The sequence below is a fragment of the Trichosurus vulpecula genome, chromosome 9, assembly GCF_011100635.1.
Source record: "Trichosurus vulpecula isolate mTriVul1 chromosome 9, mTriVul1.pri, whole genome shotgun sequence".
Taxonomy (NCBI): domain Eukaryota; kingdom Metazoa; phylum Chordata; class Mammalia; order Diprotodontia; family Phalangeridae; genus Trichosurus; species Trichosurus vulpecula.
Window position 1 is genome coordinate 11,703,060 of NC_050581.1, and position 20,634 is coordinate 11,723,693.

Sequence of the window (20,634 nt, forward strand, 5' to 3'; positions counted from 1 at the left end):
AATTGGGTGAAGTGTTGCGTAACTAGGCTATTTTTTTTTTCAGTTTTCTGAAAAAATAAGAGAAGTGAATCTTCAAACTTTGGATTCCAGTGATCTTGTTTTGATGTCTGGGAAAATTATAGGATAAATTAGAAAAAGAAATTATCATCACAGAGAGCACTGAGCACTTGGAACTGAACCATACTGGAGTGGGGGCAGGCCCAGGGCTGAATCACCAGTTGCAAAGGTGATTTCTGTGCCTCTCAGCCCAGGATGGGAGTCTGTGGGAGCTAGGAGAGATAGCAGCGCAGAGCCTGTGGCCATGGCAGCAGTTACTCCTAGGGCTCTCAGCCCCCAATCTAAAGGTTTGAAACTCACCTTCTTGAACTTCTGGGAGCCGTGATGACCAGGTAAAATGGCTGTCATCCCTCCCTTGAGTAACTAGAGAATACTGCCCTAGGAGAAACTCTGGAATAGAAGGGCCAGACGTGGGGGTTCAGTAATCTTTTAGCTCAGGAGGCTAAGGAGACCAGTGCAGGAAGGGAGGCATCCCAGCAAGCCCTACCTTAGCCAGTGAGTGGGAGTTGCTGAACCCCAGGGGGGTGGAGCCAGCAAGTGCCATCACCAGGGTTCCAGGCATGCCTTTGCACAGCTAGGGGAATTAGCAGACACCATTGGAGATGGCTGAGACCACCTGTGCTACAGGGCACCCTAGGGGAGGAGGAGGCTTCCAGCAGCTAGACCACCCCTCCCCCACACTTCACATTCTAACCAGGGGAAACTCAGAAAGACTTCACTGGGCCTTGATTTTTGGCACACACCAGGCACCTTCAGCTCAGCACCAGGTAAGTGGCAACTTTATATAGACTCTAGCTGACAAAACCAGAGGCCACAGCACACAAAGCCAGTAACCAGACCCATAGCTCCCAATGTAAGAAGCTTGGGACAGAGCCCCTCGGGCCCCAGAAGGAAAGAAAGGGGGGGGTGGTTAGAAGGGAGATGAGAATAGACAGCAAAACTGTCTAGTGGGGGATCTCAAACTCCTCTTCTCTGAACTTGATAAATCTAACCTCAAAATAAGCAAGAAAGAAGTTAAGGAGGTAAATAGAATTTTAGAAAAGGTAGATAAAATAGGCCTCTGGAGAAAAATGAATGGGGATAGAAAGGAATATACCTTTTTCTCAGTGGTACATGACACGTACACAGAAATTGACCATGGGTCACTAGGGTGTAAAAACCTCACAGTCCAGTGCAGAAAGGCAGAAATAGTCAATGCATCCTTTTCAGGTCCCGATCCAATAAAAAGTATTTGTAATAAAGGGCCATGGAAAGATAGACTAAAAACTAATTGGAAACTAAGTAATCTAATCCTAAAGAATGAGTGGGTCAAACAGCAAATCATAGAAATAATAACTTCATTCAAGAGAATGACAGTAATGAGACAACATACCAAAACTTATGGGATGCAGTGAAAGCAGTTCTTAGGGGAAGTTTTATATCTCTGAATGCTTACGTGAATAAAATAAAGAAGGAGATCTGTGAATTGGGCATGCAACTGAAAAAGCTAGAAGAAGAAGAAATTGAAAATCCCCAATTAAATACCAAAGTGTGGGCTCTTTGACCTTGTTGACTTCTTTTGGCTGTATGTTTTTATCTTCTTTGTCACTGAAAAAGATTCTATAGTTTGAGTCTTTTTTAGCTGCCTGTTCATGTTCCTAGCCAACTTCTTGACCCCCGAGCTTTTTGTCAGGCTATGACTGCCTTCAGAGTGGCAAGTGCTTTGTCCCAAGCTTCAGGTGTCTAGCACTGCTGTTTTCAGAGCTACTTCTACACAGCGAGCTCTGCCACACCAGAGCTTCTCCTTCCCCAAGAACCACCAACCAAGAACATGACCCAGATCCAAGCAGGGCAAAGCTAGAGAACCCTGCCTGTGTGCCAGCAAGGTGCTCCCTGTACTCCCACTCTGATCCACCACTTGATTCCTCCCACTGAGTGGGCCTGGGCCCAGAAGTAGCTGCAGCTGGAGCTCTGGTAGCAGCTGCTGGAGCTTCCTGCTACTGCAACCACACCACCTCTGCCACCCGGGAACTGGGGCCCGATCATGTACTTCTCTCACCCAGATCTAGCCATTTTCCCAGTGACCTGCTCTGTTGTCTTTGGCGTCTGTGGGTTGAGAAGTCTGGTAACTGCTACAGCTCATTGATTCATGGCACTGAGGCCTCCCCTACTGGATCTCTTACTGGCGTGCTCATTCCTGGTGTGGTCCGCGCTGGACTGGAGACCCAGTGACCATCCTGGCAGTCCTGGGCTGGAGACCTGCTTCCCTCTGTTATTTTGTGAGTTCTTTAGCTCTAGAATTTGTTCAGAGCCAATTTTTACAGGTGTTTGGAGGGATTTGGGGGGGAGAGCTTGAGCGAGTCCCAGTTTTCCAGTCGCCATCTTGGCTCTGCCCACCCTAGTGGCTTACTTCTTATTCCACCATCTTGGCTCCCAGAAAGAGGTATCCATGGTTTTATAGCTCTTTGGGCATAGTTCCAAATTACTCTCCAGAATGGTTGAATTAGTTCACAATTCCACCAACTGTGGATTAGTGTCTTAATTTTCCTGTGTTCTCGCTGGTGTTTATCATTTTCCTTTTCTGTCATGTTAGGTAATCTGAACAGTGTGGTGTAGGAGTTCAAAGTTGTTTTAATTTGTAATTCTCTAATCAGTAGTAATTTAGAGCATTTTCCATTTGATTGTAGATAGATTGATTTCTTCTCATGAAAACTGCCTGTTCATATTCTTTGACCATTTATCAATTAACGAATGACATGACTTCTTATAAATTAGACTCAGTTCTCTAGATATTTGAGAAATGAGGCCTTTATCTGAGAAACATGCTATAAATTTTTTTCATACTTAATGATTACTCTGTATTTCCCTCCATCCTATTTTTACCCCTGTTTATCCTATTCTCTCTTCTTTCAATCTGCCATCTTCAAAAGTACTTTATTTCTGACTATTGCTTCCCCTAATTAGCCCTCCCTTCTATCAGGCTCTCCCTTGCCCCACCTCATTCTTATCTACTTCTTTCCTGCAGTGTAAGACAGATTTCTATGTCCAACTGAGTACATATCATACCCTTTTTTTGGGCAAATTCTGATGATAATAAAGTTCAAGCACTCTCTCCACTTTCTCCTTCACTATAAAAGCTCTTTCATGTCTCTTTTATGTGAGATAATTTACTCCATTCTACCTCTCCCTTTTCCCTTCTCCCAGTGCATTCCTCTCTCCCACCCATTAATTTTAATTTTTTAGATAATTATCCTGTTATATTCAACTCCCACCCATGCCCTCTGTCTATGTATACTCCTTCTAACTACCCTAATGAGAAAGTTCTTAGGAGTTACAAGTATCATTTTCTCATGTAGGAAAGTAAACAGTTTAACCTTATTGAATCCCTTATGAATTTTCTTTTGTTTACCTTTTTAGGCTTCTCTTGTGTCTTGTATTTGAAAATCATATTTTTGGTTGAGTTCTGGGCTTTTCATCAGGAGTACTTGAAAGTCCTCTATTTCATTAAATGTCAGTTTTTTTCCCCCTGAAGGATTATACTCACTTTTGCTGGGTAGGTGATTTTTGGTTGTAATCCTTGTTCCTTTGCCATTCAGAATATCATATTCTAAGCCCTCTGATTTTTTAATGTAGAAGCTGCTAAATCTTGAGTTATTGTGACTGTGGCTCCACAATATTTAAATTATTTCTTTCTGGCTTCTTGTAATATTCTCTCCTTGACATGGGAGCTCTGGAATTTGCCTTTAATATTCTTGGGAGTTTTCATTTTGGGATCTCTTCCAGGAAGTGATTAGTGGCATCTTTTACTTTCTTTTTTATCCTCTGTTTCTGGAATATCAGGGAAGTTTTCCTTGATATTTTCTTGAAATTTGATATCTAGGCTTCTTTTTTTTTTTAAATCCTTGTTTTCAGATAGTCCAAATATTCTTAAGTTATCTTTCCTCTATCTATTTTCTCGGTCATTTGTTTTCCAATGAGACAGTTTGAATTTTCTTCTCTTTTTTCCATTCTTTTGATTTTATTTCATTGATTCCTCATGTCATCTTTAGCTTCCATTTGCTCAATTCTAATTTTTAAGGAATTATTTTCTAAAGTTAACTTTTGTACCTCCTTTTCCATTTGGCCAGTTTTACTTTTTAAGGAGTAATTTTTTTCCAGTGATTTTTTTCTGTTTGGCCAATTCTCCTCCTCGAGGAATTCTTCTCTTCAGCGAATTTTTGTATTTCTTTTTCCCCTTTGGTTGATTCTTCTTTTTAAAGTGTTCTTCTTTTCTTTGGGTGTTTGTTCCTCTTTTATCATTTGGCCTATTTTGTTTTAGTTTTCTTCAGTATTTTCCTGTGCCTCCTTTACCAAGCTCTTGACTCTTTTTTTCATGTTTTTCTAGCATCACTCTTTTTTTTTCCTTTTTTTTCCTTTTTTGTCTTTCTTATTTGATTTCATAATTCTTTCTGAGTTCTTCCAGAAATTCTTTTTGGGCCTGACAAGAATTCGCATTTTTCTTTTAGGCTTCAAATGCAGTAATTTTTACTTTGTTGTCTTCTGAGTTTGTGTTTTGATCTTCCCTGTCACTATAGTATTTTTCTGTGGTCAGGTTATTTTTCAGTTTTTGCTCATTTTCCCAGCCTATTTCTTGACTTTTAACTTTATGTTAAAGTTGGGTTCAGCTCCTAGGGTAGAGCGTGCACTTTCCAAAGTTTCAGGTTTTTTGTGCAGCTGTTTTCAGAGCTAGATCAGGGGGTCTGTAAGTTTTCACTTCTTCCAAGGTGGAATGAGTTGAGGAGAGGTGTGTTTACTACTATACTAGACTCATGCGCTGGTCTGTGAGCTACCACAAGCACTCTTTTCGGCCCTAGAACTGTGACCAGGGTTCTCACTCTCCTGGGGGGTTGCAAGTGTTGATCTACTAGTACTCATTCTCCTGTTCTCCCTGTGACTGCAACCCAGTACTGTGAGCCAGATTTGAGTATGGGAAATGCAACAGAGTCCTGCACCCAGTGCAAGCAAAGGGACCCCTGTAATGTTCTTCATTGTCTGACCTCCTTATTGTCTCCTTATTGAGAATACCAGAGGCCTCTGCTGCTATCACTGATTCAGTCCCCCACAAAGGGCTCCTGCTGTTTTGCTGGGACAGGGCCTGTGCTAGCTGCTTAGCACTGAACTGTCTTCCACTCTCATCCTAATGCAACCAACATTTCCTTTTGACCTTTGAAGTTGTCTTAGGCTGGAAAATTGTTTCACACTGTCCTTTTGTGGATTCTGCCGCTTTTTTTTTGTTTTGAGGTGTCATTTAAAGATATTTAGAGGGGAATTTGGGAGAGCTTAGGCAAGTGCCTGCTTTTTCTCCACCATCTTGTCTCTTCCCCTAGACCCCTCGCTTTTGCAGAGTAGCAAGATGGGAGTATCTAGTCATATTTCTTCTTTGGCATGATACTTTGCAGTTTTGAAACATCTAGTTTTAATTATATTGTGGTTCCTTCCACTTGAATTATTATTGTCATTGGGTATATTTTCTTGGCTCTATTTATTTCACTCTGAATCAGATTACATAAATCTTTCCATATTTCTCTATAGTTATATTTATTGTCTCTGACAGCACAATAATAGTTATATTTGTGTACCACAATTTATTTTACGTTCCTCATTTGATGAGCATATACTTGCTTCGAATTTTTTGCAATTACGAAAAGTGCTGCTAACATTGCTTTGGTATGTATAAGGGCTTTCTTCTTATCAATGACTTTCTTATAAGCCTAGTAGTGTGGGATCTCTGGGCCAAGTGGTATGACATTTTTATCACTTTATTTGCATCTTTCTAAATTCCTTTTGAAAATGGTTGTATGGTTCATAGCTTCATCAATAATGCAATCATGTTCCTGTCTTCTAAAAAAAAACCCTAATATTGACAATTCTCATCTTTTATTTTCTTTGCCAATTTACTGAGTGTGAAGTGAAACTTCTGAGTTGTTCCAAATTGCATTTCTCTTATTATGTGTAATTTGGAGCATTCTTTCATATAGTTGTTAATAGTTTGCATCTCTTCTGAGCATTGTTTGTTCATAGCCTTTGACCACTTATCCCCAAACTTTTAGAAACACACACAGATGCGCGCGCGCGCACACACACACACACACACACATACACGTCTTCTGGTTTTCTGTGTATTTTGCATACCAAACTGTGATCTGAAGAATCTACACCAGATAAACTCGTTAATGAAAATCTGTGTCCAAATTCTTATATGTGGTTGGATGAATCGTTAATAGGGCTTATTCATAAGTAAATATAATTTGTTCAGCCATTATAGAAGGATAGTATGTTATCCCCAGAATTAAAGAGGTGGAAGAGAACAGAGTGGTTTATGTTTAAGGTATTGTCCCAACCTCAAGATTTTTCCTGAATTTTAAACACATTTATTTTAAACACCAATATTCTGGTCTTTTCATATGTCTTGAAAACATAGAATTCCACAATCACTAAAGAATCAAAGTTATGAGTCACCAGTCACCCGCTCAGCATTTATTTAGTCCTCACTCTGTGCCGGGCACTATGCTAAGTGCTGGGGTTAGAAAGAAAGGCAGAAACAGTTTCTGCTTCCATAGAACCCATATTCTGATGGCGGAGACAGTTGATAGCTATGTCCAACTAAGATATCTACAAGGTAAATTGGAGGTAATCTCCGAGGGAAGGCATTAGCCTTGAGGAACACTTGAAAGGGCTCCTTGGAGAAAACAGAGTTTTTGCTTAGACTTGAAGGAAGCCGAGGAAGTCATGAGATGGAGATGAGGGAGAGAGTTCCAAGGAAGGGAGCACAAGCCTATGCAGAAGCACTGAAACAGAAGCTGGAACATCATGTGCTAAGTCTAGCCAGTAGACTAGAGTAGCCTGAGCGAGTAAGAGATTTTATGTTTGTTTCCGCGTGTAATAGGGAGCCATTGAATTTATGAGTAGGAAGGCCAAGTCCTCAGAACTGTACTAAGGAGGAAGTGGAGGATGAACTGCAGTGGGGGAGAGACTTGAAGCAGAGAGATCCGCCAGTGCGCCAATGAAAGAATCCACTAGGGGGAGATAAGGGTCAACACTGGGGTGGGTGGTGGTGGTGAGGGGCTGCTGTGTCAGAGAAAAGAAGGGGATGTATACTAGAGATATTGTCTACATAGAATTGACAGTGCTTGGCAGCAGATGAGGTTTAGGAATGGAATGAAAGGAGTTGACAGTGACACCTACGTTGTAACCCTGGATGACATTAGGAAAAAAGAGAGGATTTGGAGAGTAAAATAATGAGTTAGTTTTTCAACATGTTGATTTAAGATGTCTAGGGGATAGATAACCTATTTGAAATATCCAGTAGATAGTTGGAGATGTGCAACCAGATGTCAGGAGAGAGCAACTTAGATAAATACTAGACTAAATAGATCTGAGAATTGTCATACAGGGAGTAGAGAAGAAGTCTTGAGATAGACCCATAGTTGTTAGTGGGCACAACCTAAATGAGGATCCAGCAAAGGAAAATTAAAGTTTTCTGATAAGACAAAACAGAAAAAAGCAATAATCCGTAAGACCACAAAACATCCTAAATAGATGTGTGATTTTACCATTAAAGATCACAGCTTTAAAAAAATTAAAAGAGTAGTATATCATATTTTGTTTCTGGATATGAGTAGGAATTGTATGAGGAAATGAACAGGAAAACCAGAAAAGGGATAGAGAAAATTACTGAAGATAAAATTTTTAACTGAGAAGTGTAAAAAGAAGGCCAGTTTTGAAATTTGGTCAGTTTTTTCTTTGCTGGATGCTGGTTTTTTGTCTTTTTTTTTATATACTATGCTTCGTCCTTTTTTTTTTTTTTTTTTTTTTCCAAATATGAAGTCATGGTAATTGGTGTGCTGATATATGTTTAACAGTTGTTCTCTGAGCCAGCTAAGTGGACCAGTAGATAGAGTGCTGCCCCTGGAGTCAAGAAAATTTGAGTTCAGATTGTGTCTCAGACACTTAATTAGGTGACCCCAGGCAAGTCATTTTACCTCTGCCTCAGTTTATAGTGGTAAGGGTATTATCTACCTCATAGGGTTGTTGTGAAGATCAAATGAGGTAATATTTGGAAAACATTTAGCACAGTTCCTGGCACATATCAAGTAGTTAATAAATACTTATTTCCTTTCTGTCTTTCTGATAAAAAAACATCCATGCACAGCACATGTTTAAAAAAAATTTAATATTTATTAACATTTTCTCCATTGCTTTCCTAAGTCTAGACAATCAAAACAAATTGTTCCATGATTCTTAACATGTGACATTTTTTGAGGTGAAAATGCTCACACTGAAAATTTAACAGTGTGCTGACTCTTTGAAGCAGGTTCAAGCTGGCTGTAGTATACCCCTTTGCATTCAGTAATTAATTTTTTGCTGTTGGAGTGTGATGAAAAGGATCAGTGGGAAACCATTTTTTTCCCATATTGCACCTGTCTCTGATTATAAACTTAGAGAACTTTCTAGTAATTCTGTTGAAACCTACTCTTTGCTGATTGCTGTGGTCCCCACTGGTCTTTGTTATTTTCGTTTGTTTTTGTCTGTCCAATTGTTTTTCAGTTGGGTCTGACTCTTTCTGAGTCAAGAAGTTGACTTCGTAGTTTTTCTTGGCAGAGATACTGTTTTGCCATTTCCTTCTCCAGATGAGGAAAGTGAGGCAAAGAGGGTTAAGTGACTTGCTCTTTAAATAGTAAGACTGCATGTCAGAAGGGACCCAAAACCTAGTCCAACCTGTACTTGAATAGTAATGCCTTCAGTAGCGTTCTGGGCAAGTGGTCATCCAGGCCCTACTTGAAGACTGCTTGTGAGAGAGCAAGCTCCATTACCTTCTGAGACAGTCTAGTCCACTTTTAGACACATCTCTTAGGGAATTTTTCCTTATCCAGGGCTAAAATCTGTGTCTGCTGCGTGCATCCACTTACTGTTCTTGTTTATGTCCTCTGAGACCTAACAAAAACAAATCTAAAACTCTCTTCTATCAGAGAGCCCTTGAGATCCATTTTGGTTACCCTCCTCTCAGTGTTTTTAAATAGCAAGTATAGATTTTTAATCTTTCTTTTTCCAGTTCTGTAAATTTGATTGAGAAGCCACTTTTAAAAATTGCTGTGAAAAAAAAAATTGCAATGCATGGTTGTATATTTCTTTAGACAGGATTAATATTTGCAATTAAAAAGTAATGAAAAATGAAGTGACACTACTATGGCCATATTATGCATTTCTTTTATGGAATAGAAAGATCTTACTGCATTATTTCATTACAATTTTTTTTGTATGATTTTGATCTCACCTTTCTCTTTTACTTCCCCCACAGGTTTTAATTCAATGTTATCGCCTTATTGAAAATTTGGAGAAGCCTATGGTGGAACTAGATATTCTAGGATTAGGCACAGAGATTCAATTAAGAAGATTTGACATGAGAGCAAGTGCCTACCTGAAGGAAATTTGTTTAAAATGTCCGGAGTACCAGGGTATGATTCTCCCTGATTTGTTTTTGGGGGAAAATAAGTAAATAAAATAATTTAACAGATTATATCTGGGGAAAATTTATAAGCTGCTAAAACTCTAGATTTAGAGATAGAAGGGTCCTTAGAGGTCATCTAGTTCAACCCCTGGAAAGAATGCTTGCTTTGGAGTCAGAGAACCTACACTGAAAGCTTGATTTCTCTCACTAGTTAGTTATGTGACACTTGTCAACATATTTCTCTAAGTTGTATGTGGGTATCTAGAAGGAAATAAATATAAAATGTGAGTGAAGACAGAATCAACAAAACTTGGCAGCCATTTGGATTGCGAAGAGAAAATGAGGTAAGGCTGACTCCTAGGATTGTGAGTCTATATAAGACTTCCTACTTTTTTTAATATTTGTTATTTTCAAGTTAAGTTGTTCTGATTCTGCTTATTTCACTTGTATCACTTTGTTCAAGTCTTCCCATATTTCTTTGAATCCCTTATTTGTCATTTCTTTTGGTAAAATATTATTTCATTACATTTATATACTATAGCCATTTCTCAATTGATGGGCAGCTATTTTGTTTCCAGTTCTTTGCTACTACAAAAAGTACTGCTACAATTACTCTTGTACAAATGCGTCCTTACCCTCTATCTTTGATCTCCTTGGGCTATATACCTAGTAGTAATATCTCTGGATCAAAGGGTATGTACGTTTTTCTAACTTTGGTGCATAGTTCCAGATTTTTTTCAGAATGGTTGAACAACCAATTCACAGCTCTACTCACCCTACGTTAGTGTACTGGTCTTCCCACCACCAATTCTACAGTTGCTCTGAGTTCATATCTTTCTTTCACCTTCAGAGAGAAAGACTTGAAGTCAGGCCTCAGGTAATAACAGATATTTTTGGAAATAGTACTATCTAGAATATAAGGAATCTCAGCTTTGTTCCATGCTTTAGGGAGACTGGGGGAGAACTGCTTTGCTGTGAATAACCCGTAAATGGGCAGTGACTCAGATAACTAAGTAATTTGGAAGAAATCAGTGACTTTACCAGCTAGTTGTCACCTCTTATCCCACCCCTCCTGTGGCCTGAAACTCATGTATACAAAATTAGCCTTTTCCCTGGAACCATTACTAGGGCAAGGTGAGCATAGTATTATCTTTTTCTTTTCCACAGGAGCTGTTGAGTTTTTTGTCCTGCTTTTGTGACTCTCTTTTCCCTTTAAGAGTGCCCTTGATTGCTGGTTCAATATTAGGAAAACTATCAGCATAATTGATCATATCAACAGTAAAACTAGCAGAAACCATATGATTATCTCAATAGGCGCAGAAAAAATTTTTGACACTACAACACCCATTCCTATTAAAAACACTAGAAAGCACAGGAATAAGCAGAGTCTTCCTTAAAATCATAAGTAGCATCTACCTAAAACCATCAGCAAGCATTATATGTAATGGGGATAAGCTAGATGCATTCCCAGTAAGATCAGGGGTGAAACAAGGATGTCCATTATCACCCCTATTATGCAATTTGGTACTAGAAATGTTAGCTTTAGCAGTAAGAGTAGAAGAAGAAATTGAAGGAATTAGAATAGGCAAAGAAGAAACTAAGTTATCACTTTTTCCAGATGATATGATGATTTACTCAAAGAATCCTAGAGTAAAAGAAAACTACTTTACATAAGACTGCCCATGATTTTCATTTGAACTTGATTTTACAGTATAAAACTATTCAGAGTTGTGCTAGGAGTGGAACACATCTCGTATTCCTCTAAAAATGTCATTGAGTAGCATTTGGAGAGAGATTATATATGCCTTTTACAAACATTATGCTCTCTCTATTATTTTTGGAAGTCATTTAACTGATTGCATAGTAGTCACAAAGCATACAAGGCCTGTTCCTTTTCTTTGTGGTACACCAAGTCACGAGAAAGATTTTTGAGTAGTAGAGGTTTGCATACAAGGTACCTGGTGCATCAACTTCTTGTCCCTTATATAGCTTATAATACTTATACAGCCGTTCTTTTCTGCCTCCATCATCTTGTAGTGAATAGATGTGGGGGACCTCAAGTGTTGAATTGGAGTTTTCACCAGTAGTGGTTGGCTGCTATATCCTCTATTCATTTCCCTAAGTTACTCTTTTAATCTGATGATCGTTAGGTAAAAACATTCCTCTTTCTTAACATAGTTGAGTCATAGGATCAGAAACTTAGAGCTGCTGTGGGAACTCAGAACCATGTAGTCCAGTCTCTTTATTTTACAGATGAGGAACAGACCCATGGAGGTACAAATGGACTATTTTGTAGTAATGTAGTAAGCACCAGAGGTGGAATTTGAACCTAGGTCCTAGAAAATTCCTCATCTTTTGTCATGCTCCCAGCACCTTTAAAAAGCTATCTGTAGACAGTGTGTTATGTTAATAACAATCTGAAAAGAGCATACAGCTGGGCACATAATTGACACTTAGCAGATATTTACTGATTGGTGAACAAAATGAAACTTACAGCAAAATTAATTTGATTCATATTTCAGTCAATAAACATTTATTACTTGTCAAGACATAGCACTAGTGTCTTAATGGTATCTTTATTGAAGTTTTCTTTAATGTGGCAGAAATAACCCTGAGTTCTCTTAAGCTGTATCAAAAGATTACCTCTGACAGGTCCTATCAAATTAGACAAAGGCTTTGAATATGGGCCTGAGGATGGTGCTGTCAGAGAGACTAAGCTGGCTACATCAGGAGAGACTCATCACTAGGTTGATCACAGGGGTGATGATTTTTTTGTGCTCTAGTAATTATAAATATTTGAAATATAAGAAGTGTTTAATACCATGTATGTGTAGGTGCACATGTGGACAAAATCATTGACCTGTAGAATCATTTGGCATAATTGGTAATCAGTCAGTTCATGAATATGACTTATTTGTATTAGTTTCATAGTCTAAGGGTTTTTTCTTTCAGTTTTTCTCTTTAATTCTCTAGTATTAGTAAGTGGTAACGGATCAGTAGTTTTTCTTGTCTTCTCATATAATTTAATGCCCATCATATGTAAGTACATTCATTCTATTCTCCAACAGCTAGAACTTCCTGTAACTTTTTGCCGTGTTTCCTTAACACTACAGAACTGAGGGTCTCTATGCCTTAAGCACATAGTGTTCTTTCCTCAACTTCTTCTCCCCATAATACCCACATGCCTGCTCCCTGTTTTCCCTATTCATGTAGAAGTGCTAGCTAAAGCTGAGCTAGACACTCCAGCAAGAGGCAGTGTTGTGGCTGCTACCTAGGCTGAGGATGCTGTCAGAAAAATCAACAAAAGACACCATAAAAAATTAATTCTGAATCTCCTGAAACTTGGCATCCTGGAGATAGGAGAAAGGTTAGGTGGTGGGAGAAACTGACAAGGCAAGTTCCAGAGCCTGAAGCAGACATATGTTCCTTCATTTCCAATATTCCCAGAAAATAGAATACTGTCATCCAAGGTTAGTGTTCCTTAGCCCCATCCGTTGGGCTGTATAAGCTGTACAGGTACTCTTGTTATCTTAAATCTTATTTTTAGCTGTTTTCCCATATAAGGTAGTTTTTTTAAATTTGTTTTTAGATGAAAAGGGTAAACCAGTATATATTGTCACAACCCTGGATAATACAGTAGAAGATCTGCTAACCCTGGAATATATTAATGTAAGTAATTATTGGTGTATTCAGCTTATGTGATGAATATATAGTTGAAAGTTTTGTGTAGATCACTTTAAAAATCCGATCATATTATTCCTGAAATGATAATTTTTCTTTATTTCTTTCTCATTTTATTCACAATTATTTGTTATAGCTCTTATTTTTGTACCCTTCAGCATCTTAACCAACAAGCATCAAATGCTTACTGCATGCCAGTCACTGTTTAAGCACTAAAGATACAATTTGCAAAGAATAAATAATTTTAAGGAGCTTACATTTTGATAGGGAATTCAAGAAGTACATGTATTAAAACAAATACAGCATATATATAAAGTGAATAATTATAAATGTATTCAAAGTTGTTAAATACAAGGTATTTTGGAATGGAGTTCACTAGCATTTGGGGAGTTGGGGAGAAATCAAGATAGAATTCATGCAGATGGTTCTTGAGCTGCATCTTAAAGGAAGAGAAGAGGAACTGTATAAGGCTGAGATAAGGGGAACATGCATTTCAGGAATGTGGGACATTCAGTGCAAAGGCACAGAGAGGTAGCAGATGAGTGATGTGTGTGAGGAATAGAGAGAAGGCCAGTTTGTCTGGATGGAAGAGTAAAGGAGAGATAGTAATATCCAATGGAAAATCTGAAAAATGGAGTGTAGACAAGTTGTGAAGAGCTTTAAAATCTAAACAGAAGAATTTATATGTGTTCTAGAAACAGTAAAAAGACATTGGAGCTGTTTGAGCAGGAGAATGACAGTAAGAAAGAGTACTTTGGAATTGATGTGTAGGATGAGTTGTAGTAGCTGAGAGACTTGAGGTAGAGACCAATTGGTAAGATTTGGCAATTGATTGAATATGTGGGGTATGGGAGAGTGAGGAGAGGAGAGTAACGTCAAAGTTAACCTAAGAGACAGAAAGGATTTGACAGAAATAATGACGTAGAATAGGGGACAGTTTGGTGTGAAAGATAATTTAGTTTGAGATGTCTCTGGGACACTACTTGGAAGTTTCCATTAGGCTATTGGTGCTGCAGGATTAGAGCTCAAGGGAAGAAAATGGGCCAGTGTTTCTGCACACATGTGTATAATATTCATATTATGTACACATAAATGTACACACACATATTATCTGCAATAATGTGTGAACAACCTGCATTTAAATGCTAGTTAAACCCATAGGAGTTGGTGTAGTTACCTATAGTGTGGAGGGAGAAGGGAAAAGGGCCTAGGAAAGAATGTTGGGCTTCACAATATCAAGGAGCTTGAAACAAGTCAATGAGAATTTGACCCACTCTCTGTATTTGTAATCTTGCATTTTTGTAGAGTGGTGATTCCAATAGTGGGGCTTACTTGTATATTGACAGCATAAAATTTGCTGAGTCTAGGATGGATGGAAGAGTAAGTATTAAGATTATATAAACAAAGAGTTAACTTTGTTTCAATGATAAGTACATTCCACCATGGAATATTTTAAAGAGACCTTTTGATGTATATTTTTGAGAATTTCTATTTGCTGTAAGATATGCTAATATACGCAACTAATGAACAGTGAACACTGATAATTTAGACAGATTTTAAAGTCCATAATTACTTGAAGTATTTACTAGTCCATTTTTATCAACTTGCCTTTTACAAAGGATGGATTAATAAATACTTATCCTGAATGATGTAGGTGCTTCTTAGTATTTTTCATAAAACAGGAAAGGTAAAATCATAGGGGATTGGGGAAACTTTTAAAAATTAAATCTAAAGACTATCTTTTTTAGACAAGTGATTTATTTTTTGGGCTAAAAACATTCGTACAAATTTATTTCATGGTATCAAGCAACATTAGCTTGCAAGTGGAAAATAAGTTCCTTTCAAAAACACGTTTGAAAAGTATTTGTGATTATAGTCAATAGCAAATTGTAGGTTTAGAGAAATTACATAGTATTTAGGTGCTTTGGGGATGATTTTACTGTCAAATTTTGCAGTTGATTATATAAAGATTTAGAATTAGATTTGAAGGGACTTTTTTTCATATTCACTACTTCTTACTTTTCTTTGTAGTATCTATCTTCATAGATAATTACATATACAAATGGAAAAGTTTAAACACATTATTTTAGGATTATAAATTGGTTATATGTTCATATGCCTCCTTTTTCTTTCTTCGTATAGGCTGATTCACATGGACCACACCTTAAAACTGCCTATAAGAATGTTTTACAGCTGTTAAAGGTATAGGTATACATTATAACCACAAGAAAATAAAAACCCTAGATATTTTATCTATGTTTCCAGTCAGTTGTTTTTGGAAATGATTATTTCTTACTAGATTGTAGCCTATGTAAAAACTTTATACTTTTAAAAATTTCTCCCTCACCCCCTTGGTCTTTTAACACAGTAGGTGCTTAATGACTCTTTGTTGTTGATCAGATAATGCAATTAACTTTGGTTCATAGGTAAATTTTTCCTCTTTGGATATTCATTTGCATACTGAAGCACTTTTGAGTATTATGAATTTTATAAATAATCTCCTTCCTGGAAAAGAAGTAAAATCACCCTCAGAAAGTCATATTGTGGAAACTGAAGACAAGGGAGAAATAATTAAGAAATTATGTAAGTTTTTAAAACTTAATTTCACATCTTATATTAAATAGAGGAAAATATTCTGAAGGTTATCCTATTAAATTGCATAATATAGGTATATATTATTGTTAATAAAATTCTACCTGGTCTAGATTGATCAGATCTAAATTGTTGTTATACCTGTTGTTGTTATTCCAGACCTGTGATTTCATCAATGTAGGAAACTTTTGGTATACAGACCCTTTGTGTCCTATGTACACGACACCATCCCACCTTTAGAGAGGTGAAAATTAGCACATGTAATTGATTACTTTTGTAGGCTAGAAAAATGTTTAAAGATGTAAAAGGAAAACCCTTTCATGATTTAAATGTATAATTACTAGACTACTTAAAGATTATCAAGTTTTAGTTTCAGCAGGTATTTGACAGTGACTGATTTACACTTTTTATGATGTCTACTTTTTTTTTTTGTAGGGGGGAAGGCAGGGCAGTTGGGGTTAAGTGACTTGCCCAAGGTCACACAGTAAGTGTGTCCGAGGTGGAATTTGAATTCAGGTCCTCCTGGCTCCAGGACCAGTCTACTTTGTTAAACAAGCATGGTTTTTTTGTTGTGTTTTTAATGCAGAGGCTTCTAAAACTCCAAGTTAGAGAAGAAATTTACTTTCACATATATCTAAAAGGAAGAAATGATATTTTCCTTAGTCTGAGAATTCCTAGTATGGGAGTTCCTTTACCAATTCAGATCACAGTCAAACTAAATTTACCAGTTTAGAGAACTCCCTGAGGTTCTCAAATCCTGGGTAGTATGCCCATCTTCACTTAAGCACCAGAGGAGAAGTAGGAGCTCAGGTTGTTTTGACTCTCCAAGTTAGCCCTGTTTCCACTGGATCACGCTGCTCTGCCACTTGATTCATATTTCATTATTTCCTGACCTGATATTTTGCTACCCTGCTGACTTGACTAATTTTAAAAATAGTCCATCGTATTTGATAATTGTATTGCATTGCATCTACAGCTTCCAAGATATATAAGACTGAAGAGGTAATTACCCTAAAGGTCGTTGCTGAGCTGTCTTGCTTATATATCTATATTGAAGACCAAAGATACAGAATTGCTGAAATTACAATTGAAGGTAACAAATTTTAATAAAAATTAAATTAAAAAATTTTAATTTGGAGTAGATATTAATCAATACTTTTTTGTCTCCTTAGGGCTTGATTCACAGGTGGTAATGAGAAACACCATAACCGAAGTAAATGTCAACTTGAAAAATATAATTATTTTAGATCCTGATGAAATGGCCTTATATAAAAAGGTGAGAATATATGTTTATCCACTGACAGCGAACAAGAAAAATCAGCTTAATTGATTTGCCTTTTATTATTTTGGCTTTGGGCTGTTTCTTGCTTCTTTTTGTATTCCCAGAGCTTAGCAAAGTACTGGCATGTAGGAGGCATTTGATAAATGTTTATTGACTGATAGGCATTTTTTTTGAGCATGTGACTATGGAAATATGGTTCTCTGAAAACCAGTATAGTTTTAACTGGGGTGTTACATTCTTTGCCCATATAGTAAACTGACTGTATTTTTTGCTACCTACACACCAGTATGGAGTAGTCAAAGGTAGATACACTTATTTCATGCTCCTAAATCCCCATGGTACATTTAGGATCTCTCATAACCACTCATGGATAGTAAACAAGTCAGACTTGGGTATCTTGTCCTGGCTCTCTCTACCTTGGGGAGGCTATTATGACCCTGAACCGACTCCAGAGTTTATGAACATATGCTGAGGGGGAAAGTAGTTTGGGGATCTTTCTTCCCCTTTTTTACCAGTGTGATAACTAGATTGTGGTGGCTTTGGGTTGAATTTTAGCATCCTTTAGAATAAATTGAAATCCTGGATATAGTGTGAGAAAAGTAACTATCCTAATCATGCTATGGTTTTTAGAAGCCCAAGAACTAGTTTTAGAGCAGAATGGATCTGTTCAGAGAACCTTCAGTCTTGTTGAGTTCAGTCTAGATCCATCTGGGATATCTATTGGCTTTACAGGCTGAGCTGGGGTCAGCATCTATCTTCTCATACAACTATAAAAAGGACCATGAGCTTTAGTGCCTGGGAAGACAACATTATGATCAGTCTCTACTAAATGTTACTTTTGATGCAACTTGGATGGTCCGATTACATAATTTTAAGAGTATTAATATTTTTTTCTTTTTTGTATCGCCTTTATTTTGAAATATATATTTCATCTCTTATCCCTTCCCAGGAAATCTTTTGTAACAAAGAATAAAAAAAAATAGGGAAAAAAAACCACGTCAGTAAAGCAAACCAACACGTTAACTGAGTCTAGCAGCATCTACAATTTTCATAAACACTGTGCTCTAATCTGAAAGGGTGGGAGAGAGCATTTTTTTCTTGTGGGGCCAAAAATTAAGTAATTTGTTCCTAGTGCTTTTCTTCATTTTTTAGTTTTATATGCAAATTACATGTAGAAAGAAATTTTAACATTTATTTTTTAAAACATTGAATTGCAAATTCTCTCCCTTCTTTTCTTCCCTCTCCTAAACCCCCTCTCTGAGATACCAAACAATTTGGTATAGATTATACATGTATACCCATGCAAAGCATTTCCATATTAATCATTTTGTAGAGGAAAACCCAGATTAAAAAAAAACCATGAAAAAAATAAAGTAAAAAATATTATGTATTGATCTGCATTCATATTCCATCACTTCTTTCTCTGGAGGTAGATAGCATTTTCATCATAAATCCTTTGGAATGGTTTTAAGTCTTTCCAGATTTTTCTGAAAGCATCCTGCTCGTCATTTCTTTGTGCACAGTAGTATTCCTTCTCAATCATATCACATTTTGTTCAGCCATTCCTCAATTTATGGACATCTCCTTGATTTCCAGTTCATTGCAAGCACAAAAAGAGCTTCTACAATTGTTTTTGTGCATATAGATACTTTCCCCCTCCTTTTTTGGGAGGGGTTGGATCTCTTTGGGATACAGACCTAGTAGTGCTTTTGCTGGATCAAAGGGTATGAATGCTTTTATAGTCTTTTGGGCATAGTTCCAAATTGCTCAACAGAATGGTTGGATCAGTTCACAACTCCACTGACGGTTCATTAATGTCCCAGTTTTCCCACATCCCCCCCAACATTTGTCATTTTCCTTTTCTGTCCTATTAGCTAATCTCATAGGTGTGAGGTGGAACCTTAGAGCTGTTTTAATTTGCATTTCTCTGATCAGTAGTGATTTAGAGCATTTTTTCATATGACTAGATAGCTTTGGTTTCTTCATTTGAAAACTACCTGTTCATATTCTTTGACGAAATTTGGCTCAGTTCTGTATTTGAAAAATAAGACCTTTATCAGAAAAACTTGATGAAAAAAATTTCCCCAGCTTTATGCTTTCCTTCTAATCTTGGCTGCATTGGTTTTGTGTGTACAAAAGAATTTTAATTTAATTTCAACACAGTTAATCCATTTTATATCTTGTAATGCTCTGTATCTCTTCTGTGGTCATAAATTCTTCCATTCTCCATAGACATGACAGGTAAAATATTCCACACTCCCCTAATTTACTTGTGATTTCATCCTTCATATCACTCATTTTTCTTTTCTTGGTATATGGTATGAAATGTTGGTCTATGACTAATTTCTGCCAAACTGCTTTCTAGTTTTCCCTGTAATTTTTGTCAACTAGTGAATTCTTGCCCCAAAAGCTTAGATCTTTGCATTTATCAAACACTAGATTACTATGGTCATCACCGTCAGTGTATTGTATACCTAATCTTTTCCACTGATCTACAACTCATATCTTTGCCAGCACCAGATTGTTTTGAAGATTAGTGCTTTGTAATATGGTTTGTGATTTGGTACAGCTAGGTCACCTTCTTTCACATTTTTTCATTATTTTCCTTGATACTCCTGACCTTTTCTTCTTTTGGTTGAATTTTACTCTTATTTCTTAAGCTCTATAAAATAATTTTTGTTAGTTTGATATGGCACTGAATAAGCAAATTACTTTAGGTAGAATACATCATTTTTGTTAAATGGGTTTGGCATTTCCATGTGCAGTTAATATTTTTCCTTTTGTTTGAGCTGGACTTTATTAGTGTGAAAAGTGTTCTGTAATTGTGTTTATATAATTCCTGTGTTTGTCTTGTCAGATAGACTCCCACACATTTTTTATTGTCTGTAGTTATTTTAAATGGAATTTATCTCTTGCTGCTGACTTGTTGGTAATATGTAGAAATGCTGATGATTTATATGAGTTTATTTTATGTCCTGAAATTTTACTTCAGTTGTTAATTATTTCAGCTAGTTTTTGGTTGATTTTCTGGGATTCCCAAAGTTTACCATCATATTATCTGCATAGGGTGATAGTTTTGTTTGCTCATTGCCTATTCTAATTCCTTCCATTTCTTTTTCTTCACTTATGGTTATAGCTAGCATTTCTAGTCTGGTATTGTATAGTAGTGGTGATAATGGGCATCCTTTCTTCACCCTTGATCTTTTTTTGTTTGTTTGGTTTTTTGGGCAGGGCAATTGGGGTTAAATGACTTGCCCAAGGTCACAAAGCTAGTACATGTGTCAAGTGTCTGAGCCCGGATTTGAACTCGGGTCCTCCTGACTCCAGGGCCGGTGTTCTACTCACTGAGTCACCTAACTGCCTCAACCCTTGATTTTTTTTGGGAAGGCTTCTAGCTTATCTCCATTTGAGGTAATGCTTATTGATAGTTTTAGATGGATACTACTATCATTTTCAGGAAAGCTCCATTTATTCTTATGTTCTCTAGTGTTTTTAAATAGGGATGAGTGTTGTATTTTGTCAGAAGCTTTTTCTGCATCTGTTGAGATAATCTTTT

The 20,634-nt window shown here is 37.0% G+C and overlaps 1 protein-coding gene across 1 annotated transcript in view; it reads left to right on the top strand.

Annotated features, from left to right (window-relative positions):
• Window positions 1–20,634, top strand: part of VPS13A (vacuolar protein sorting 13 homolog A) — a 349,059-nt gene that overhangs the window by 120,397 nt on the left and 208,028 nt on the right. Inside the window, exons 26-31 of the mRNA XM_036739209.1 lie at window positions 9,374–9,530; window positions 13,113–13,192; window positions 15,347–15,406; window positions 15,631–15,787; window positions 16,773–16,889; window positions 16,969–17,072. Coding sequence (XP_036595104.1) covers window positions 9,374–9,530; window positions 13,113–13,192; window positions 15,347–15,406; window positions 15,631–15,787; window positions 16,773–16,889; window positions 16,969–17,072 — 675 coding nt within the window. The remainder of the gene's footprint in view (window positions 1–9,373; window positions 9,531–13,112; window positions 13,193–15,346; window positions 15,407–15,630; window positions 15,788–16,772; window positions 16,890–16,968; window positions 17,073–20,634) is intronic.